This window comes from Eulemur rufifrons, chromosome 20, assembly GCF_041146395.1.
Source record: "Eulemur rufifrons isolate Redbay chromosome 20, OSU_ERuf_1, whole genome shotgun sequence".
NCBI lineage: Eukaryota > Metazoa > Chordata > Mammalia > Primates > Lemuridae > Eulemur > Eulemur rufifrons.
The window spans coordinates 40,406,025-40,431,179 of NC_091002.1; the positions used below are offsets into that span (position 1 = coordinate 40,406,025).

At 37.1% G+C, this 25,155-nt stretch overlaps 1 protein-coding gene across 2 annotated transcripts in view; it reads left to right on the forward strand.

The window, feature by feature from the left end:
- NCOA3 (nuclear receptor coactivator 3) overlaps positions 1-25,155 on the forward strand; it is a 133,234-nt gene that overhangs the window by 79,692 nt on the left and 28,387 nt on the right. The window contains exons 3-8 of one of the 2 annotated variants that reach the window (XM_069495587.1): positions 17,401-17,505; positions 18,357-18,529; positions 19,363-19,463; positions 22,113-22,287; positions 22,795-22,983; positions 23,144-23,245. In XM_069495587.1, the coding sequence (XP_069351688.1) occupies positions 17,420-17,505; positions 18,357-18,529; positions 19,363-19,463; positions 22,113-22,287; positions 22,795-22,983; positions 23,144-23,245 (826 nt within the window). In that variant the 5' untranslated portion in view covers positions 17,401-17,419. Of the gene's footprint in view, positions 1-17,400; positions 17,506-18,356; positions 18,530-19,362; positions 19,464-22,112; positions 22,288-22,794; positions 22,984-23,143; positions 23,246-25,155 lie in introns of those variants that run through there. The other variant, XM_069495589.1, reaches the window with a different exon arrangement.

Here is a 25,155-nt window from a genome sequence, read left to right on the forward strand (position 1 = left end):
TGTTTTGGAATCTTTGTAGCCAAAAAGCTTAAATAATTGAATTTAATGTTGATTACAGCAATTTACTTCAAAAGGTAATTTTTTTTTGAGCATTAGCCACATACTGTGCAGGGGATGTTTTCAAAAGAAAATTCCTATTGACAGTAATATTTTATTCAAATCAAAGACTGTCTTGGTCATTTTCTATTGCTATAACAGAATACTAGAGACTAGGTAATTTATAAAGGAAAGAGATTTATTAAGCTCACCATTCTGGGGGGTGAGAGGCTCTAGATCTTCCAGCTACATCTTGTAGGCCTCTGGCAGAGGCCTTGTGCTGTGTCAGAACATGGCAGAGAAGTGGAAGGAGAAGCAGGTGCGTGCAAAGTGACCAAACTTGAGAGGCAGCCTGGCTTTGTAACAACCAACTCTGGAGGTAACTAGTCCAATCCCTGTAAACAAGAATTCAAGGGAGTGAGAGAGACATTAAGGCATTTTAACAACCTAATGACTTCTTAAAGGCACCACTTCCCAACACCACCACATTAGGGGACCAACCTTCAACATCAGTTTTGGTGGGGATAAACCATATTGAGGCCATAGCAAAGACCAGAGGTTAAGGTGGTTAGCTTAAGGTGATTTCAGAATATGTAGAGAAAACTGTTAAATTTGTAAGGCCCGTCTTTGACATGAACAGCAAACCACCCACACTATTATAGTATTAATCTAATCACTGTTTTCTGCTCTTGGTGAAAATGGATGGAGATAAGGCTTTGATAATTGTTCATAAAAAGGACAGTCTTATTGGACTTGGACGAAGATAGACACAACAATCATCAGCTCAGTAATATTGCTTTGTAGTACTTAATTTTGTAACTTAATTAAGAAATATAATTGGCCTAAATATCGGCTCAATGATCTAAAAAGTGAACTGCTGTACAAATAGTCCAGTTTATATCACTGTTGTAAATGGTCCTATCTGTCACTTGCCAGACTGTAGAGAATTACTTTCTTATGATTCTGTCTTTGTTTAATAAGAGAATGTTCTTATTTATTTACTTACTTTGTGGGATGGGGAACAGTATTGAAGAAATAGGTTCTTGAATCTGTGTAATATTTAATGTATAAACCCTGCAATATTTAGAAGTTGCTATTGAAACCTCTCAACTTCTGACCTCAAATAGAATTTTCCTCTGTATTAATATGACCATTCATGCTGTTGGTGGATTCAAAATTGCCGTTTCTGGGTTTTTGCTTTTTGAAAAATAGTATGTATTAGATATGAGTGCATGACAGCTGACATTTATCAAGGATAACAGGAGCCTTACTCATTTTCACATTTTAAAGCAACTTTGAAAGTTTTGCATGTGCACACATGCTCAACATATGTTCCCAAGCTTTAAATATATTTTCCATCATGTATTGCTTGTCATTAATACAAGACACTCAGTATAAATCTTTAATGAGCTCCATATATTAAACTTATACTAAATGAGTACCACAAGCATCAGAAAATCAACAGTGTAGGATATTTCATTTATTTCCATGGAATTTTACCTTTCATAGAGTTTGTATGCTATTACAGGTAAAAATGTAATGTATTACAAATAATACTCTCGTTACATAATGTGTGATTTGGCCCTTTGTTCATTTCTTTATCATAAAATTTGACCCTAATGTAGACAACTGAATTATAGAAATTAATTTTTTTCTAAATCAACTACTGGTATATTGCTATTCTATTTGAAAATATATTTATAAGGCTAGTTATTTTACTGGAGGGTGACAAATAGAATTGGAATGGCATGATTTTTAATCTTGGTTTTTAGCCCTTTAAAATTTTCTTTAAAATTATGATAATTTAAAAAGAATTTTAGAATAAAACTTCAAACCTTATAATGTATTGGCAAACTTGTTAATTAAAATAACACCTTTTGTGGTTGGTGTAGGTTTCAGATACTGGGACCATTCGATATATTGATATGCAGATCACGTTGACTTGCTGCAAGGTAACAGGAGACATGCTTTGACTTCAGAAGATAAATTGGCCTTGCACAGCTGTAATCCTACTGTCTTTTCATTTTCAGACATGATTCAGTAGTTAAGGACTTTGATTCCTAGGCCCTGGGAAGGAAGTCGATATTTAAATGTATGGGTACATGAGAGCTTTTACTTGGGTTTTTGATAAGCCTATTTTGTAGTGTGAAGGTATCATGTAAATTGTTGATGTTTCATTACTTAAATAGCTCTCTCCCAGTTTCATTTGAAATATAAGAAGCCTGAGTTCCTTTCCATTTTCCTTTTGACAGTCGAAAAGGAAGCCATTTTATTAAGAATGATGAATAGTGAAAGGAACTTTCTTTAGGCTAGTTAAATTGCCAGTGTCCTTACATTAAAAAAAAAATTGTGTCTGGGCGCAGTGGCTCGTGCCTGTAATCCTAGCACTCTGGGAAGCCGAGATGGGAAGGATCACTCGAGGTAAGGAGTTCGAGACCAGCCTGAGCAAGAGCGAGACCCCGTCTCTACTAAAAACAAAGAAATTAGCTGGACAACTAAAAATATATAGAAAAAATCATCTGGGCATGGTGGTGCATGCCTGTAGTGCCAGCTACTTGGAAGGCTGAGGCAGAAGGATTGCTTGAGCCCAAGGAGTTTGAGGTTGCTGTGAGCGAGCCTGATGCCACGGCACTCTAGCCTGGGCAACAGAGCGAGACTCTGTCTCAAAAAGAAAAAAAAATTGCAGAGCAATGAATTATGAACATGATTTTTCAGGGAAGAAATCTTTCTTTCTTACATGTAACCCAAATTTCCTTCTTAATAAGAGTTCTGTTTCTATAGTTTTTTTTTTTTTTTTTTGGGGAGAAAATCACATTCTGTTGCCCGGCTAGAGTGCCGTGACGTCAGCCTAGCTTACAGCAACCTCCAGCTCCTGGTCTCAAGTGATCTTCCTTCCTCAGCCTCCTGAGTAGCTGGAACTACAGGTGCATACCATCATACCTGGCTAATTTTTCTATTTTTAGTAGAGACGGGGTCTCACTCTTGCTCAGGCTGGTCTCAAACTCCCTACCTCAAGCGATCCGCCTGCCTCAGCCTCCCAGAGTGCTGTTATTACAGGCATGAGCACCCTTATGAGTATTACAATGCTCATGAGCATTGAATTTCTTTAATGTTGATATTACAATATCACAAAGCAAGGAAATCATCTTATCTTTTGCAGAAACAAGATAATATTGCAATTCCCAATTTTCATTAAAAAATCTGTTTTGTTCCTTCAGCGTTCTCTTGGTCTTCTTTGACGTGATGGGCTGTTAAGCGGACAGAATTAAAAAATGCTGTGAAGCTGTGCATCTATTCACAAATTCCACTTCAAACAGAAACACAGTGCACCATTGTCAAAAGCAGATAACAGACTGGTGTACTCGACCCCCATAAACTCTCACCAACCAGCCTCACGGTAGTGGTGCCATTCAGGCGGGGAAAGTTAGAACTAAATCATGACTGTAGGAGCTGTCAGTTGAGCTCTTATGGCTTACTAATGTTCTAATTGTGCTGATCAATCTGGAAGGATTATTTTGTTGAAACTTATTTTCTTCCTTGTTTTTTTAAATACATTCATTTAAAAAATAACAATATCAAAGATTAACAAAAATGTATTAATAAAAATGATTTGTTCTGTAAAATTTGGATTCAGTCAAATGGCCACACTTAAGGACCTAGAAAGCCACTTGGCCTTAAGGCCCCAGGTTCCCCACCCCTGGTTTAGCCTAAAGCTGCCTCCTTACATATTTTAATTTTGGCCTTAACATTTCTCCATACATAGTGAACTGCAACCTAAATGGGTATGTAAACAGACTGTAACTTCCTCTTGTACCAATCACTGAGTTTCAGCCATTCAAATTTGGCAAGCTGTTGAGACTGTGGTTCAAATAAGGCAAAGGCTGAGGTGTAACCAATCCAGCTGTTTCTGTAAGTCACTTCCATTTTCTGTTTGTAAATCTTCTCCATCTGCATGGCAGTGCATAGTTAATCTGAACCTGTTCTGGTGGTGGTGGGGTGCCAGATTTAGAAATTGTTCTTTGCTCAATTAAACTCTATTAAATTTAATTTGTTTAAAGTTTTTCTTTTAATAATATTATCAGTAACTCTGGCTATTGATGACAACCTTTTTTTTAAACCTTCTTTCCAGGAATTTTTTGTTTGGTTTCTACCTATGAGGCTTTTTTTGTTTGGTTTTTACCTATGAGCCTTGCTGTGGTTCTTTTATCTTGTGCATGATTCAATTTCCTGACTGCATTTGCTTTTTTCTTGTCCTGGGGGAGCTTAGTGGGTTCATGGAGTTATAAATTTATTGCTTTATGTTTGCTCTATGTCTTGTTCCATAAATATATTTGTCAGACAAGTTGGAACTTGACTGTGTCTTTTGAAATTGATAAATATGTATTTCATCACTATAATATTTGGAGCAAGGAGGTAAGGTGTTGGTTGACAGCAATATTTCCCATTGTCATCAGGAAGCCCCCATGTTCTTTTGACCTCACAACTTGGCATGTTTATCTAGGTCTGCAGATAATATTAATAGATACTAAAATATTTATAAGTGAATTTGCAGAGTATCTTGGAGAAGCCAGACCAGTTTCAAACTCTCAACTCTAACCTTAATGTAGTACAATTGTTCTCAAAATTGTGGTTCATAGTCCCTGAGAACTGTTTAGGGGGTCTACAGGGTTAAGACTATTTTCATAGTGTTAATAATACTAATATGTTGTTTGCCATTTTCATCCTGTTGATGATAGCACTGATGGTGCAGAAGCAGTGGTGCATAAAACTGCTGGCACCTTACCATGAATCAGGGCTGTGACTACTATATCAGTAGTCATGGCATTCTTCACTGCCAGAGTTAAAGAAAAAACCATCAGCCAGGCATGGTGGCTCATGCCTGTAATCCCAACTCTTTGGGAGGCCAAGGTGGGAGGAATACTTGAGGCTGGGAGTTCAAGACCAACCTGGGCCACATAGTGAGACCTGTCTCTACGAAAATTAAAAATATTAGCTTCCTACTTGGGAGGCTGAGGCAGGAGGATCGCATGAAGCCCAGAAATTCAAGGCTGCTGTGAGCTAGGATTGCACCATTGCACTCCAGCTTGGGCCACAGAACAATACCCTGTCTCTTGGGGGGCGGGGGCCAGGGCGGGGCGGGGCGGGGGTAAAGGAATCCTGAGACCAAAAAGCTTGAGAACCACTGATCCTATTGGCTTTGGTTGTAATTGGAATTCTAGAAGCATTTGATTTAAACCTTTTATCTTATTGTATTTGGTGTCTAGTAACACATCCTATCCCTGCTACAGCTTCCTCTCTTCAGTCCTATTTAAACATGAAGGAGGCCTGAGCTGGCCAGTGGAATTTGGCCAATTTCAAGGGCATTTAGTTGTTGTTAACCTGAATCTGTCTCTTTTGGTTAAAAAGAACCGGATTTACTGTAGAGATTTAGGATTTTGAACAACTGTATAACATTGTGTGCTATGTTTGGTACTCAGTTGTTTCTGCTTTTGAATCACAGATCAGCCATTAATTTTCAATAAAGACTTTTTAAAGCACATAATACAACTTGTGATTACATACTTACTTGTTTCTTGATCCCTGACTTTGGGTCATTAGCTCCTTGAAGGCAAAAAACCTCGTCTGTTTGGATCAACAGTTCATCCCAAGCACATAGCGTGGGGAATGCTATTTCCTTTGCCTGTATTGGCAATACCCAATATGTTGAAGAGGGACCACTCTAAGACACTTGCTGAACTGGGTTTTGATTTTAACCCATTTAGGTATATGAATGATTTTACAGAAGTTCATAATTAAATTTTTTGGCTCAAATATTGTATAACAATAATGAGTTGCCCCCAGCTTCATTTACAAGACATGCACAGGCATGTTTTGTGAAGTACAGAAAAAAGCTCTTTAAAGTTATGAATCATTAGACTGACCTTTGAACAGCAACAAAGAAAAAACCACCAAGCTATGTTGTATTATTTTAAATTACTTGAGTGATATAGTTTTCATCCTGTTTTCAGTATTGTTATTTTTACTTGCTGCAGATTTCTTCCATGAAGCAATCCTGACCCTAGTGGTATAGATTTTTGGCTCCATATAATCTAGTAGCTATTTTTTGGAGGGCAATGGAAAAGTGGTCGTCGTTGAATTTCAGTTCTGATACCTTTTAACCTTTCTACTAGTGCTACCCCACCCTCCAAAAGGCACATGATGTCGAGTGCTTTCTTATTTTCTTTTTGAACTTTTTGAAATGTATGCTTTCATTCATTGTGTTATTGTCATCCCAAGATTGATAATGACTTTAGAGATTTATTTGAAAAGATAATTTGTTATCAGACACGTAGTTTCTATGGATATGGGAACATTTAAAAAAATGACTCTTTTGAGTTTAAGGTTATTTAAACTGGGGGTGGAAATATACTTGTTGAAGAGTAAGAAGCTGTGAGTCCAGGAAAAAAACAAAAGACAATGGAAACAGCAAGGATAGCCACAGGCTCATCAGTAGTAAAGATGATGACTGATTCAGGAAGTTTTATGAATCAGACTTGCCATATCGTGTTAGAGTTAGATCATCTGTTCCAGCTTCTTTGCCTTGTAGACAAGGAAATCTCCCTCTCTTCCACCTTCAGTACCCCTTTTTTGAAAAATTAACTCAAAGTGTTTTATCAGTCTTAACATTTCTACATTGTTAACTTTTGTAATGTCAGTGTCACAGGTTAACAAACTCATTTATAGTGTCTTTATATTTTTGATGTTGGTAGACAGAGCTAACTTCAGTACTGTAGGGGGAGGTGTATTATTAACTTTGTTTTTTACTCTATAGGTACTCCGTTTGGCAATATCTGTCTTGCTTTTGATCATGGTTACCATTCCCTCTTCATTATTTGCTTAATGCTGCTTTTATGTCCCAACCTTGCAGCTCTCAGCTCTTTGGTTTCAAGGTGGCTTATGATGTCAACTCTTAAGTTTTAACATTATTCTTCCTCAATATTGTCTTTTCTTCTGTGAGGCAGATAGAAAAGATGGATTAGGAGAGAATAGGGCACATGCTATGATCATCTCTCTTTTACATCTTTATTGCATATTAATTTATATCAGATTTCATTTCTGCTCTATGTTCATCCCCCCCATCCTTTCCACAGCTTGTTTTCATCGAGCTCTTTCCCGCTTACCTCAAGGTGGCTAAAATTTTTTGTTTCTTCCTCTTTCTTTCTCTGCTGCTTATATTTTCATTATATGCCAAATGGACAGCCTTAGGCATAAATAATCCTTTTGATGTAGCGATGTCTATCAAAGAAAAACTACAAACCTAGAGGTAAAAAGAGATCATTAAAAAAAAAAAAAGCCCAGCATTGTGTAATATACCTAATACTTTTTTGAAGGTACTTGGATGTCCTCTTCAGAATCTTCTAAAAGGTGCCTGTTTTGGTTATTCTTTAATTACACCTTTATCTTAAGAACACAGATATTTAAGATGACATTTTTGGTTTATTCCATTTTCATGGTGTATCTTAGCTACTAAATACCACTTACCACACTATTTCAATGGGAAAATGTTTTGAATTCCAGTCAGCTATCTGTAAGTTGATGATAGCCTGACTTGTGGTTAATTTGTTATTTGTCTGAATCTTTTTAATTGGTTGCCATATGGGATATTTGTAGCTATTTGTTTTTCAAATGAGAGCAAACTTCGTGTTGCTGAACATACATCTTTGTTCATGGTTTTGTGTATCTTGGACAGATCACCATTATTCCCTGTGCCATTTGCTTGCTGTGTATTGCTTTTTATCCTCACAATAAAGATGAATATGTAAGGTGTGATTATCCCTAGTTTTTCACTTGTGAAAAACTTTCCACTTGTGACTAAAGTTTTCCTTTTAGTGAAGTGATGAAATTGAGATTCAGCTCTGAAGTTTGATCCCAACAAAGCCCCATTGTCTTTTTATTATATCATAGTATATCAGCTGAAGGATTCAAACCCTTGAGTTTTATTTTGTAGGTGGGTTGAAGCCACTATATTTTTGAAATGGGAATACCTAAGTGAAAAATGATGTGTCAGAAAGAAGCAAAAAGTTCTATGAAGTATTTACCCCCCCCCCCCCCCCCCCCCCCCCCGTATTTTAGGAAGATACGGACTTGGTCAAAGTATCAAAGTACAGCTGATGGGAAGGCAATGGAGAACTGGAGTTGGAAAAAGGAACAAAGGAATGATGGTGATGGTAATAGTAGTAAAAAAGAGGAGTTAGTAATAAAATAGTTGCATACAAGTTTATATAATGGTTTAGACCTTACAGGGTAGAAAGTAAATACAGAAAAATGAGCAGAAGTATGGCTGGGTGCGGTGGCTCATGCTTGTAATCTTAGCACTGTGGGAGGCCAAGATGGGAGGATCACTTGAGCTCAGGAGTTCAAGACCAGCCTGAGCAAGAGTGAGACTGTGTCTCTACTAAAAATAGAAAAATTAGCCAGGCATAGTGGTGCACAGTTGTAGTCCCAGCTACTTGGGAGGCTGAGGCAGGAGGGTGGCTTGAGCCCAGAAGTTTGAGGTTCCAGTGAGCAATGAGTACGCCACTGCTCTCTAGCCCAGGTCGACAAGAGTGAGACTGTCTCAAAAAACACACAAAACAGAAGTAGTGCAGTATGTAAAATAGCATAATGAAAGTATGAAAAGTCCATTTGGATAAAGAAGGGAAAACTTTCTCTAATAGAGAGAGTTGGGGATGGCTTTACCAGAGGTGACAATTGAGCTTGATCTTGAATAGAAGGAATATTCTAGAGAGAAGAGGGATGTAGGAGAGATTTAAAAAGAAATTAATGACTTACAGTTAAAAACAAAACAAGAAATGTTTCAGTAATCATCTTTTATCAAAAACTCCTTTAGTATAGGTTATTTTTGTGGTTGCTGATGGTGGCGATAGTGATGATGAAGAAATACTACTGAAAATATGTTTAAAATGAAGCCAAATTCAAGCTTATGAAGCTTAGTTAGGTCTGTTTTTGTATGAGATAGATTCAGTTTATTAAATTGTAGCAGTCAGTGTAACCTTTATTTATTTATTTATTTTTTCTTTATTCCGTTGCTCCTCCAGGTACAGTGTAACCTTTAAAACAAGGGTTACCCAGCTAGTTATATGCTGTCAGGAGAGGGTAATTTGACTTAGATGGAAGTGGCTTGCTTAACTCCCTCTGCACAGTGTTTATCTGTGAACTTAACTATATTGCTTATGTAGAGGTTGAGAAGTCTCTTGGCAACAAGCTTCCAGTTGCAACTAACACCTGCGTTGGCTAATTGGTATGTCCAGTTCTGGTACTAGAGTCTCTGGGGAGTTTGTGTTTGAATTCAGCTTTATCAGGTTTAAACTGGAGCATAAATATGAAGGAGCTTTGGAGTTAGATTGTTAAGAATGAAAAGACAAGACATACAAAGGTGGAAGAGAGAAACCTTGTACATAAAATAATTTATATTCAGATGCTTTTTCATTGAATTTATATATTAAAAATAGGATATTTTACTTTATTGTTCCCTGTTAGCCTCTTTCCCAGTATACTGGCATTATAAACTAAAAATAGAGAAAATTACCAGGACCTGAGGTTATACTATTTTCTTGCATATGTCACCACCAAGGTAGTTTATTGCAGATCCCAAGTATATGCTCTTTCTGATTTTACAAACCGTAGGCTTGTGGGTTCCTATTGGTTGTGTTCTGTGATATTTCATACAGTTCCTTCATTTTAACACTTAACAAAATATATTTGTTTTTATGGTTTTCTCTTCTGGGCTTGCCTGAGAGTTCTAGTAGTTTTTGGTGGCAGTCATCTCTATTTCCTGGGCCTAAAATGATTCTGGATGTGCAAGTATTTGAGTTTGGTTTATACTTTATCCTACTAAACATAACAGATTATCAGCAACTGAACAAAAGGATATTGCCAGCTTGTTTTTGTTTAAAAGTGTCCCTCTCTCTTCCCTCTCTCTTCCCTCTCCTTACTTGTCTACTCACTGCTCTTACCCTCCTTACCAGGGTTGAAAGGAAACAAAAGTAGGAGACATTCACTGAAAGAGTCATCCACTTGATGAGGAGGCTTTTATAATGGCTCCATGTTTATGGATTTACCTCTTCTCCTGCCTCCTCCACCCCCCGCCCCCAAACACATGCAAGTTACATTTCTCTTTGGTTCTTTCCTCCATGATACCAATTGTCTTGGAGCTGTATTTATTTTATTAATAAGAGTATGGGCAACAGATTGGGGAAAAAAACTTTAATTTAGTATTTTGGAAAAAAAATCTGGTAGGATTAAGCCCTTAGATTAGTGGTATCTATCTACTAAATGGTCTGAGTAGGAGTGTCAATTGGGAGCTTGAGTTTTGGGTAGAGCTTTTATGTATGAATGTCTCATAAATTCTTCCCAAGAACATTTTTTTCCCCTAATTGGCTTGAACAGTCTCTCTGCTTTTGCATAGTGCTTGAAGCAATTTTCAATAAATCAATTCAAATCCACAGCTGTTATTTGAAAAAATTTCCTTAAGTTACTGTTATTCTCAAGAGACACGCCAAAACTCTTCCTAATTAGCATATTTAATCATACCTTGTGTAAGGCAAACAAGCCTGACAGAGAAACTGAATTACTGCTGGAATAGTCAAAAGTTCTTGGTCTCAGCATTTAATCATAGCAAACCGAAGAATAAAATACTTGACAGACCATTTTAGGGTATAGTTTATACTTTTCTGATCTCAGATTTTCTTCTTGCTAGGTGAACCATTGACTGTTCATCTTCAGTGGAAATAAGGGTCGTGGGTAATGTTAGACCACCAAGAGGGAAGTTTATTTAGTGACTTGGTTGGAGAGTAGTGGTTAGGGTAAGAGACTTGAGGGGAATAGCAGCACTAGTACCTGCTGAACTTGAGCAACTCCTTGCCCCTGCCCCAATACTGTATACCCCTAAACTGTGGATGTCACAACTTCTCAGTGTTCTTACTGATAAGCTGAGGCATTTTCTGGCTAAGTGGTTGGAGATAGTGTGTCTCAGTGATATAAATGGTTTATTTTGGTGGAGAGGGAATAAAATTCCCAAGAAACAGTTGATACATATTTTGTTGGTTATAGAGTCCCCCAAAATATTATAGTCCCAGCTCTGCCACCCAGAATCTGTGTGTGATCTAGAGGAAAGTTATTTAGCCATTTCCGTATCTGTAAGATGGGAATAACAATATATATCTTGGAGGGTCATTGTAATTACCTAGTATATGTGAAATGCCCAGTCCCGTACTACCACAAACTTACCTCCTTTCTTCTCCCTTATTAATTTAGGAAAAGTGGCTAGGCATGGTGGCTCACACCTGTAATTCCAGCACTTTGGGAGGCTGAGGTGGGCAGATTGCTTGAGGCTGGGAGTTTGAGACCAGCCTGAGCAATAAAAGACTCTGTCTTTACAAAAAAATTAAAATAGCTGGTTGTAGTGATGCTCACCTGTAGTCCCAGCTACTCAAGAGGCTGAGTCAGGAGGATTGCTTGAGCCCAGGAGTTGGAGGTTGCAGTGAGCTGTGATTGGGCCATTGCACTCTAGCCTGGATGATAGAGCAAGACCCTGTCTAGGGGAGAAAAAAATAGAAAAAGTAAAATATTTTAGGTGGTCTCTAGGTCAACTGGAGATTTAGATTTACTAAGATTTACTTTAGATTTACTAAGATTTACTTTAGATTTACTGGGTAACCCGTCTCCTCCTGTTTTGACACGGCATGGCTTTTCTTAGGTCCTCCAAAATAGCTTCTTGCTTGCCTAATGAACACTGGTATTGTTGATTGATATCTTTTCCTTTTGGACAGGGATTACTTCCTGTATCCTTGTCCATTTGGCTAGTTTGCTGTATATAATCAAGCTTTCCCCCTCTGTATAAACCCCAAATAATGAAAAGGAAAGTGGGTTAATGCTGCTAAGCTGCATACCAAAATTTTCATGCTTTTTGAGCTAAGAGTACAATTCTTTGCCTCTTGTAGCCTCAATTAAGTTATTCCATATTCATTTTCTAGCAATTTATTATATTCTGTGGATGTCTAAGCTTCAATATGTTCCATAGCTTGATTGTTATGTATAGAAGGGCCTATAGTATTTATATGAAACATTCTATGCAATTGCTTTAAGATTCTTGCTCATTTTAAATCTTATGTGTATGCTTCTCACTTTTCCAAATAATATAGAAGTGGATAGCATTAGATTTTGATAGCATTGAAAGGTATTCTATAAATTGCTGCTACTTTATATTTGAGGTAATTGCATAGAATATCTTGTTTAAACATAATCTTAAAGTGTGTAATGTCATATTAATACATTTAAGTAGTATAGCATAGAATTCTTTTCAGTGGAAACATTTTAGATAAGGAAAATTGTAAAAATGGCTCAGAGTTCTGGGCGGTGGAGTTTACACTGAAAGATTGAATTGGTTTTAGCTTTTGAATTCTGATTCATTGAAAAGTTCTCCACTCTAGTCCTTTTCTGTATTGTGGTGACAGGGGCTTGAAAAGGCTTCTGTGATTGGATTGTATATCTACCTGGGAGTGTGTTAGAGGCACATTTCCAGTTTAACAGTAAATTGGGTGCTAGCTTTTCGTTGGAAATTTTAAAATAATTATGCAGGCATCTCATTACTGGATTTATGACATGATTTCAGGAGCACAAATTATTTGGGAGGAAATATATATTGAGGTCCTATTTTTTTCCTTATTCAACTATAGGTGATAATCTTTAATTATAGGGAGTCAGAATTTAGAAGGACCTCAGTTTTAATAGACTGTTCATATAATCAAACATACTGTGAGGCTCTTGTGCTATATTATTTCCCCTTCAAAGTTGCATTTTACCAATCCTTTGTCTTCTAAACTAGATGAGTTGTAATTTAAGATGTAAATATTTAACTTATGTAGTCTGTTACTGATCTGTGTTTCTTAACCTTCAGAACTTCATGGTCCTGTTACATGCTGTGTTCCCCTCTCTCACCTTCATTCTTCACTGCTGACTGAAAATGGTCTAGATTTAGTATGTCTATGCTAGGCGTTTACCTTTTATACCTTAAAAGGAGTAATCTTACAAACTAGATAATATTATATATCTTTCCAGTGAGAAGGAGGCAACAGACCTGGCAGATGAAACAAATGCTGTTTGCAGTTTTTTATGTTTATAACCGAGGTGAATACTAAACAGAAGTATTTGTCCTTTGGGTCAGAAATTGCAATATTGTACAGTTGTGTGGTAAATGTACTAAGGTTTGGTCATGTCTAAGAACTAGAAATCTGTCAAACCTGTTCCAAAAAAAATGAAATAGAAATATTTTATATCTTAAATAATTATACTTTAATGTTTGGGTAAACCCCAAAACCATGTTTTAAGTTATGACTTTGCATTAGTTCATTTTTGGGTAATTAGGTCGGACTCTGTGATAAAGTTTGGTAGCAAGGAGACTCTGCAGGCTTATGTGTACATTGTAACTTGTTCTGCCAGATCAAGAGAAAAAGTCACATGTGTCAGGGCATAGGTAGACATATTTAGATTTCTCTATATGCACATAAATGTTGACTTCACACAAATGATGTGTATGCATTTCTGGTTTAGACTGATAGTTGTGCTTATTGATTTCTTCCATATTGAGAGATTGTCATGGTTTAGGTTTTCTATTGATACAATTTATGCTGCCAAAATACATTATGGTAACATTCTGTATCAACTGTAGAAGTGAAAATTTAAAAAAGTTAAAGTAATAGGATTGCATTGAATGATTATGTAGATCAGATTGAAGGAAATTCTAAAACATGATTTAGTGGCTTGAATGTTCCTTTTACTTATTCAATATTTATTCACCACCTATTACCTATTATGCGCTAGGCACTGTAAACTGTACTGAGGATTCAGCTTATATTTAACATCAAAGTAAGGATATGATATTGAGAATATAGACTAAATTATGTCTTTCAAATAAAAGAAATGCTATTGCTCACCAAATAGTTTTTCCACTTAGTTTTGGGGAAAAGTAAGGAAATAACATCTAGAATGTGGAATAAATTGTATCTTTAAAATAAAGAAATGTTGTTACTCAGTGGATAGTTTGCTACTTAATTTAAAAATAACCTTTGAATGATATAAAGCCAATTATTGAGACGTAGCTAGAATTATTCTATTTTTATAATTAAGGAATCATTCTTTTTAAATATGAAAGTTGAAAAATCAAAACTGAAATAGTTTTAAAAGATTTTTGTTTAGGAATAATTTTAAACTTAAAGTTGTAAGAAAATAGAAATTTATTTTTATTTATTTATTTTTTTTGAGACAGAGTTTCACTCTGTTCCCCGGGTTAGAGTGCCGTGGCATCAGCCTAGCTCACAGCAACCTCAAACTCCTGGGCTCAAGCAATCCTCCTGCCTCAGCCTCCTGAGTGGCTGGGACTACAGGCATGCGTCACCATGCCCGGTTAATTTTTCTATATATATATTTTTAGCTGTCCAGCTAATTTCTTTCTAGTTTTAGTAGAGATGGGGTCTCGCTCTTGGCTCAGGCTGGTCTCGAACTCCTGAGCTCAAACAATCCGCCTGCCTCGGCCTCCCAAAGTGCTAGGATTATAGGCGTGAGGCACTGCGCCCGGCCTGAAAATAGAATTTTTAAATTTGTCTTCCCATCAAGATTCACCTAATGTCAATGTTTTGCCCTACTCTCCCTATCCCCCTTTTTTGGAGACAGAGTCTCACCCTGTCACCCTGGCCAGAGTGCAGTGGCATCATCATAGCTCACTGCAACCTCCAACTCCTGGGCTCAAATGATCCTCCTGCCTTCCTGCCCCAGCCTCCCCAGTAGCTGGGACTACAGGTGTGTGCCACAACACCCAGCTAATTTTTCTATTTTTAGCACAGATGGGGTCTTACTCTTGCTCAGGCTGGTCTGGAACTCCTGAGTTCAGGCAATCCTCCTGCCTTGGTCTCCCAGAGTGCTAGGATTACAGGTGTGAGCCACTGTGCCCCACCCCTACACTCTTCTCTATCCTTCCTCCCCTTCCTTTGTTCTCTGGTTTACTCATTCATAAGGTACATAATTTCCCCCAATTATCTGAGCATCATTTGCATATATAATGGTCCCTTAGCCCTAGATACTAAGAATGTTGATAGTCACTTAAATAACCATAGTTCTACATCAACTCTAGTAAATTTAACATTAAAACACACTTTTATCGTCCATATTCAAACTTTATAAATTGATCCAATAATACCTTTTATGGGATTATTTTTTTAAAGAGATAAAGTCTTGCTATGTTGTCTAGGCTGGTGTTGAACTCCTGGGCTCAAGTGTTCCTCTCACCTCAGCCTCTGGAGAAGTTGGGATTACAGACATGAGCCACCTCACCTTCTTTCCTCCAGTACAGGAGTCAGTCTAGGATCAAATACTGCATTTAATTGTTATTTATTTCTATTTAGGTTCCTTTAAAATCCGGATTATTCATACAGACTTTCATTCATTGTCTTTTTTTTTTTTTCTTTTTTTTTTTAAACAGAGTCTTGCTTTGTTGCCCGGGCTAGAGTGAGTGCCGTGGCGTCAGCCTAGCTCACAGCAACCTCAAACTCCTGGGCTTAAGCGATCCTCCTGCCTCAGCCTCCCGAGTAGCTGGGACTACAAGTGTGCGCCACCATCCCCGGCTAATTTTTTTTTTTATATATATTTCAGTTGGCCAGATAATTTCTTTCTATTTTTAGTAGAGACAGGGTCTCACTCTTGCTCAGGCTGGTCTCGAACTCCTGACCTCGAGCAATCCACCCGCCTCTGCCTCCCAGAGTGCTAGGATTACAGGCGTGAGCCACCGCGCCCGGCCTCATTGTCTTTTATGATGTTGACATACAGTACTCCTGAGATTGTGTGATCTGAGTGTGTTTTAAAATCATAATTTTGAGCCACTATTAATCAAGGTTATTTTAAGTCCCTTTCGCTCCTTCATTTAAACTTGTGGGGAAAAAAAATCACAGCAAATCTTTAAATTGTCTCAGATTTTCATCCTTTGCATTTTACTACCAAAATTATAGAATGAATTTTGTTGATATTTACTTCATACCTAGTAAATCTGTAAAGACAATGTTGTAATCTAGAATTCCTGATTTATGATCATGTGATTTTGATTTTTTTTTTTTAAAACGCTGTATTTTAAGTTTGATCAGCATCTTGAGTGAATTTTTCATTTGTAGTATTGTCTTCCTTTCTGGTGGTATTGTGCCACCTAGTGGAAATTTATGTCCTTCCGTGTATGTCTAATGGAATTTAAATTTAGCTGGAATGTGAGATGGATTTTAACATGTAAAAAATTGTTTAGAATGTTCAGACTTTGTTGGTTAACATGGAATTATTTAGAACAGTGATAATCTTGTTCCTATACAAAAGTTTAGTACAGATAAAATTCTTACTAAATGAGGGCTTAGTAGATGTCTTCAATATGAGCCACTGAGTATTAAAATCTATTCCTTTCTCAACAAGAAATACTCTATAGTTATCTTCTTCATCATCAATTAAACTTTGACCAAAGCAAATTATTTTTCCATCAGTCAATATTAAAATAATTTTTGCTGTGTGGTCACTGTCAAAATGTCCCTCCCTGCTACCCTGGGAGTTTCCATATTTTTACATCTACTTTCTAAGCAGAATGTAGTGGAGTTTTATAATGTCATTTATATAAATAACAGAAGAAAAACACATCGGATGATAAATATTAATGAAATGATTCAAAAGAAAAAAGTGCTACCTTGAAAATAGCCTGAATAATTTAGACTTTCCTTTTTATCTTTCTCCATTTGAAGACTTTTTTTTTTGCAGACTGAGTCTCCCTTTGTCGCCCAGGCCAGAGCACAGTGGTATGATCATAGCTCACTGCAGCCTTGAACTCCTGGGCTCAAGTGATCCTCCTGCCTCAGCCTCCTGAGTAGCTGGGACTACAGGCGTGCTTCACTGGGCCGGGCCATTTGAAAACTTCTTAACAAATTACAAGACAAGCTTTCATTTGTGCTTTACTTGTGTGTAAATAAAATTTAGGATTTTATTGATATCGGAGGCTCAGCAGTCTCTCTTTCTCTTTATAAAATATGGAGAAGATGCCTTATTCTTTGTGAGATATTCAATATGCACATTTGTAGTAGTAGTTGAGAAACCTTTGTCTTGGCGTTGGACATTCTGCATAATTAAATTAGAATATGAAATCTGAGGTTGTTTTCAGTATACTCATTTATGATAAAGCGTATTGAGAATTATCTAACGGTTTGTAGAAAATAGTTCTGAATTACAATATGCAGTCAACACAACACCTTCATAGAGTTGTGGATATTTTGTAATGTGTTTATCTTACTCCTTGTTATTCTTTCCTAGTTGCTGATGTATATTTAAGATGAGTGGGTTAGGAGAAAATTCCTTGGATCCACTGGCCACAGATTCACGAAAACGCAAATTGCCATGTGATACTCCAGGACAAGGGTAGGTGACTTATTTCCAGATGCTTTACCACAATCATGCCCTGACCAGCCGAGCTCCTCCTCCCCAGTTTGTTTAAGGATGACATTTCAACTTCTCGTTATTTATATTCTCTGGTTAGATTTTTTGTAGTTTTTGCTTTGTGATAAGGATGAGATGGACACTCTTAAGTAATAGCTTTTTTTTAAATTGCTGATGGAGATAGAAGGTAGAATGTTAAGTTTGTGGTACTGTAGGAAGAATTTCTGAATGGAAGGAGTAGGAGGTAGGAATAGAATCACCAAGGTTATTACAAGTAAGAATCTTTTATATCCTTTAAGAATCTAAGTTGATATATTTGGCATTTGTAAGCTTTCATCATTCTTTTCCTGAATGAAATTAGAAGTTTAAAAATCAGAAACAAAATAGTGTAATCTATACAGTGCTACTCTGAAGCTTTTTAAGTATTTGCCAAGGTCAGTGTTATTTGCGTTTTAATATAATAGTTGAAAAATAAACAACCTAAAATTAATAAAATTTCATCAGTAATAAGTAGTCACTACTGTTTTGTTATTATTTGTTAGCTTTTTTATTATCTCTATAAGGTAAAGATTATTTATCCCTATTTTCCAGATGAAAGAACTGAGGCCAACTCTGCCTGACTAACAAAAAGATGGAATTGAATTTAGGTCTATGTGAATTTCTATGTGGTGTACTATTTCTTCAAGGCAGTGTTTTGAAAAGTGTTTCTATTGGATGAGTTTAATTTGTTTACAAATAAAGTAATGGTGTTATGTAGGGGCTGATTCTGCTAACAGATCTTTTGTGATAGTTATGTCATGGCTTTCCCTCCCCTCCCTCCCCCCACCCTTTAGTCTTACCTGCAGTGGTGAAAAGTGGAGACGGGAGCAGGAGAGTAAATACATTGAAGAATTGGCTGAACTGATATCTGCTAATCTTAGTGATATCGACAATTTCAATGTCAAACCAGATAAATGTGCGATTTTAAAGGAAACAGTAAGACAGATACGTCAAATAAAAGAGCAAGGTAATATAAAGTAAGGAAAACACTCATGTCTTTTAGAACAGCGGTCCCCAACCTTTTTGACACCAGGGACCGGTTTTATGTAAGACAGTTTTCCACGGACAGAGGCGGTGGGGAGTCGCTGCCCCCGCTCCGCCTCAGATCATTAGGCTCTCCTGGGAAGCGGGCAACCTGGATCCCACGCACGTGCAGTTTGCAGTGGGGTTCGAGCTCCTATCAGGGTCTGAAGTCACTGATCTGCTGGGGGTAGGGTGGGGTGGGGTGACGGGGTTGGTTCGGTCTGTGACGTGTGCAATGGGGAGTGGCTGTGGGTTCAGGTGGGGTTTCGCTGTCTGGCCGATGGCCTCCTCCTGTACGGGCCCAGTTCCTGGCTGGGTTGGGGGGCAGCAGTTTTCCAAGGACCTTGTTAACTGTGTTTATATTTGCCCCTTTGCTGCCTTGTTTGGGTAGGGACTACAGCTGATTGAGGCTAGCAAGTATGGAAATAGACAAATGAGTTGACCAGCTTTGCTCTTTAGGAAACAGTTAACCAGAATTGGAAGAATGCCAGTGTTGCTCACTCTGTCATGTGTTGGTTCCCTTTTGGAAAGCCACGGGATAAGTACATTTAATACTGAAAGACAATCTAGGGTATATTTTGCCTTCCTGGGTGTAACTATGAAGTTTAGTTTTAATATTTCCAAATTGTAGCATAATTCTTTCATTAGGAAATGTTCTGTATGTACTTGTGTGTGCATGTGTGTGTCTTCATGTCTTATTCTGGGGACTATTTGAAGTTGGATTTAATCTATAACTGATATATGTGCTGTTTATTGTACCAACTTCTGTCTTTTTAGGAAAAGCTATTTCCAACGATGATGATGTTCAGAAAGCTGATGTATCTTCTACAGGACAGGGAGTTATTGATAAAGACTCCTTAGGACCACTTTTACTTCAGGCAAGTATAAAGATTTTAGCTGTCCAGTAAGCTGTGCTACACTCTGATTATATGATAAAGTGATAAAAAATTAGTGAAATTTTGGTTAGGAAATGAGAACAAAGAGAAGATCTTTCTTTCTGTGAGACAAAACTCAGTATTCTCGATATGATGGTAAAATGTTTTTATTTTTTTTGAGTCAGGCTCTTGCTTTGTTGCTTGGCTATAGTGGAGTGGCACCATCACAGCTCATTGTAGGCTCAAATGATCCTCTTGCCTCAGCCTCCTGAAGCTGGGACTACAGACCTATGCTGCCATGCCCAGCTAATTTTTCTGTTTTTTTTTTTTTTTTTTTTTTTTTTTTTTTTGTAGAAATGGAGTTTCTCTTGCTCAGGCTAGTCTCAAACTCCTGGCCTCAAGCAATCCTCCCACCTTGGCCTCCCAGTGTGCTGGGATTATAGGCATGAGCCACCAAGCCCAGCCTAAAATGTTCTTAAATTTACAATAAATATTAGTCAGGAGGACTTGCCCTCATAATAAATTATAGTTGCAAACTGAGAAGGGGCACACACACAAATATAAAAATATAAAGAAGCAGGAGAGGAAAGGTAACCTATAATTTTACAAAGGTGACCAAATATTTCACAGAGGTAGTAATATTTAGGTACAGTCAGTTCTTCATATATGTGGGTTCTGCACCGCAGATTCAGCTGACCTTGGATTGAAAATATTTGGGGGTGGGAGGAAGAAATAATAAAAAATACCAATAGGACAATAAAAAAACAGTATAGCAACTGTTTACATATCATTTACATTGTATTAGGTATTATAAGTAATCTGGAGGCCATTTAAAGTATATGGGAGGATATGCTTAGGTTATATGCAAATATACCATTTTATAGAAGGGACATTTGAACACTCTTGGATTTTGATATCCATAGGAGGTCCTGGAACCAATAATGCACGATACTGAGGGGTGACTATATATTTTAGCTCAGACTTTTTTGTGTATTTTGCATGATCAGTCAGATGGCACACTATAGTTTTACCTTCTCCAGGAATTTATAAGACTTAAAAACATGCATTGTATTTATAAGTAGGTATCTTAAATAGATCTGATTAATCTATGGCACTTATAGAATGTTTCTCTTATTTCAAAGCAGGGGCTGAAACCCTTCATAAAGTTCACTTGCCAGTTGGTTTTTGTTTCAGTTTGTTCTACCTGCTTTTAACTGATGAGTTTTAAATTCCTTTTTGTAAATTCTCATTAAGGTTAGCAGTTCCTGTAGCTTGACTTCGCATCAAATGGAAAAGTGGGAAGAGCTAAGAATGATTTTCTTTCTCTTTCTCTTTCTTCTTCTTCTTCTTCTTCTTTTTTTTTTGTGTGTTTGTTTGTTTGAGATAGTGTGTCACTTTGTTGCCTGGGCTAGAGTGCACTGTCGTCATGATAGCTCACTGCAACATCTGACTCTTGGGGTGCAAGTGGTCCGCCTGCCCCAGACTCCTGAGTAGCTGGTATTACAGGCATGAGCCACCATGCCTGGCTAATTTTTCTATCTTTTTGTAGAGAGGAAAGTTTTGCTCTTGCTCAGGCTGGTCTTGAACTCGTGGCCTCAAGCAATCCTCCCACATCAGGCTTCCAAAGTGCTAGGATTACAGGCATGAGCCACTGTACCAGGCCTATTTTCTTATTTTTAAAAGTACCTTTGAAGATATAATTCTTTTTTTTTTTTAGAGACAAGAGTCTCACTCTGTTGCCTGGGCTAGAGTGCCATGGTGTCAGCCTAGCTCACAGCAACCTCAAAGTCCTGGGCTCAAGCAATCCTTCTGCCTCAGCCTCCCAAGTAGCTGGGACTACAGGCATGCGCCACCATGCCCGGCTAATTTTTTCTATATATTTTTAGTTGTCCAGCTAATTTCTTTCTATTTTTTTTTAGTAGAGACGGGGTCTCGCTCTTGTTCAGGCTGGTCTTGAACTCTTGAGCTCCACATGATCCACCCGCCTTGGCCTCCCAGAGTGCTAGGATTATAGGTGTGAGCCACCGCCGCCCGGCCTGAAGATATAATTCTTAAAAAAAATTAGGTTAGATATTAATTCAGATTTTATGTTGACCATATTTGTCTTTTTACCCCCAAATTGTTTTTTTAGTTTTTTATAAGCCCTATGGTAATGGTACTAATGTTAATAGAATTAGTGGCCTATAGTTTGCAGTAATTGTTAAATCAACAGTAATTTTTAAAAATTCTACTTACTACTAAGGCGGCTGCTATCTTAGTCTGCTAAGGCTACCATAACAAAATACTACAGACTGGGTGGCTTAAACAACAGAAATTTATTTCTTGTAGTTTTGGAGGTTGGCAGTCCAAAATCAGGGGGTTGGTAGAATTGGTTTCTCCTGGTCTCTCCTTGGCTTGTCACTTGTCTTTACATGGCCTTTTCTCTGTGTGCATATCCCTAGTATCTCTTTCTCTTCCTTTATAGGGACACCAGTTATTTTGGATTAGAGCCCCATCCTTATGACCTCATTTATCCTTAATTATTAACACTTCCTTGAAGGCCCTATCTCCAAATCCAGTCACATTGAGGGTTAGGGCTTCTGCTTAAGAATGCAGGTGGATTGGGTGGGATACAGTTCTGTTAACAGCCTGTATTAACATATCCCATTTTAGGCTTTGGATGGTTTCCTGTTTGTGGTGAATCGAGATGGGAACATTGTATTTGTGTCAGAAAATGTCACACAATACCTGCAATATAAGCAGGAGGACCTGGTTAACACAAGTGTCTACAGTATCTTGCATGAAGAAGACAGAAAGGATTTTCTTAAAAACTTACCGAAATCTACAGGTAGGGTCTTAATGTGGATTTTTAAATTGTTAGTTTTTTTCCTTGAATATATTTCTTAGAAAATTGAATGCACCTTTTAGAAAGCCAAGTGATCAAACTTGTATAGAAAGGCATATGGTTAATAGCAAAATTTTCAGGCTTTTTGGTACAAGGGGCCCATTCGTTGTCTGTGGCTACTGTATCTTGCTCTGTAAACCTATATCTTGCTCTTACTCTATAATCCTATTTTTCTCTCCTCAATAAACCTCATTTTGTGCTTAAAAAAAAAAGGCAAAATTTTCAAACGTGGCCTCAGTGAATTCAAACTTTGGTGTACACTTTATAGGGCCAAAATATACAGTGAATTACAGACTATACAACAAGATTTCTGTTGAAATTATTCAAACATTTTGTATATTGTCACACTGAAATGGTAGTGTAGACATTACTATGAAAACACGTGTAATGAGGAAATGTTGCTTGAGTTCTTGATGATGGTCATAGACTAACCAGCTTTGTTTTCCAAAGTTAATGGAGTTTCCTGGACAAATGAGACCCAGAGACAAAAAAGCCATACGTTTAATTGCCGTATGTTGATGAAAACACCGCATGATATGCTGGAAGACATAAACACCAGTCCTGAAATGCGCCAGAGATATGAAACAATGCAGTGCTTTGCCTTGTCTCAGCCACGAGCTATGATGGAGGAAGGGGAAGGTAAGAGCAATCATGTGTTTGTGACGTTTATTAAACCAATAGCAGCTGAACTTCCATTGTTGTAACTCTTCTTACAAGAATTCTATGTCCTTGCTTACCTACTGAACAGTCATATCCAAAAGTTAATTATAATTCTTATCTGATTAAATTTTTATCATAGATTTGCAATCCTGTATGATCTGTGTGGCACGCCGCATTACTACAGGTGAAAGAGCATTTCCATCAAATCCTGAGAGCTTTATTACTAGACACGATCTTTCAGGTAAAAACTGTGTTTTTTCATTTTGGAAATTTTTATAAGAGTTAACTGTTTCTACAGTCTGTGCTATCACGTAAATGCCTACACCTACTGTAGTGAATACTTTACACGTATTAATTCTCATAGCTGTAAAAGAATTTCACTAAAACCTCTGGCAATTTGAGTTGGTATGTTTGGTACTTAAAATTCCCTAAATAAATTAAAAAATAAATGTAGAGTCACCTAGCTTTCTCTCCAAATAGCATTTTGCATCAGAATTTATTTCTTTTATTTCAAACTTCAAATCCGTTTGTCATAAAGAAACATATTTTCAAAAATACAAGTAAGTCAGTGAGAATCACTGGGAGTAATTCTTGACACCAGTGTTGAGTTTCAGTCTTGGTCTGTCATTTTTTGACCATGGGAATAAAGAGTTCAAGACATTGTAATTGATAAGGCACATTGATGAAATTAATTGTGGTGACAATATTATTTATATTTACCTTCAGGGTTACATTTGTGGTCATCTAACTGTAAATGGTGATGTCAAGGGTTTGTCATATATGCTCTATCTCAGAGATGAGGAAACAGAGGTTGGGTTATTGTCCAAGATCATGGCTAATAAGAGAATTTGCATCTAATTTTAAAAAGCCTGTACTGGCCGGGCATGGTGGCTCATGCCTGTAATCCCAGCACTTTGAGAGGCCGAGACAGGAGGATCCCTTGAGACCAGGGGTTTGAAACCAGCCTGGTCAAGTGAGACCCTGTCTCTACTGAAAAAAATTTGTCCTCTTGCTTTGTATAGCACTAGAATTTTTACTCACAATGTGGACCCTCAATAAGTGAGTTGATAAGAATGGAATAGGTTTAAATAAACATAAAACATAGCTATATAGCTGTTAATAGGTATGTGTATATATATATATAATATGTATATGTAACATACACATACATCTATAATATCTTACTGTGAAAATTAGCTATTTTCACATTCAACCATTTTATGCCAGGTTCAGTCACCTGTTTTGAAGCTGAGATTAATTTTCACAGATGAAAAAAGATTAGCGAAAAGCTATTTGACAATTGAAAATACAATCTGTTTACACTGATAGATATTACTTTATACTAGAAAGTTTTCTCTATATTTATTCACTTTCAGATAAACATGGTGACAGCAATTTTTATGTGTTATGTGATCCTTTTGGAGTATGTCTTTCTCTACACCTCTTAAGATTTGGCAGTTTTAATTTTCTCCTAAATAACAGTAACATTTGTTACCGAAAATATGAAATAAAACATCTTCAAGCAGTTTAGCAAGTAGCATCTTTAAAAATTATTTCTTTAGTATTTTCCCTTATTATATTAAAGCAATACATGTTTATTATAAAAGTTAGAAATTACCAAGCAAGAAAAATCAAATGCTTTTGTCTGGTTGACATCATTTAAGACTGAGATTTGGCTTACCATAGTTACAGTTGGTGCCTTCCACTTGCTATCCATTATTTTATAGGAGGTTTGTTGCACTCAGTCCTCTCTTAGTGTCTGGAGAGATTTTATCCTCTGTCCTTGATATGTTTCATTCAACATACTTTTTCTGAATATCTATTTTGAGTTTGTCATGTGGCTCAGGGCTAAGCTCAGGAAAGGCAGTTGAGGACAGATCTTCCCTATTTTGGACACTGGTACACAGGTGTTTACTCTTTCTGGAATGCATTTGTCCCTTCCACAGTCATTTTTTAAATTTACTAATAAGATTTTTTGTCACTATTAAAAGTCTGAATTTAAACAGATTTTTGGGCTGGTGGCTTATCTCCATCAGCTCATTCAACATTAGTGCCTTTTTCATCCCCAGTAGCTTTTCTAGAACGACTTTTCACTGTGAAGCTCCATGAGTTTTCCCAATTCAAACTTGGTTTTCCTCAGTATTTTTACTT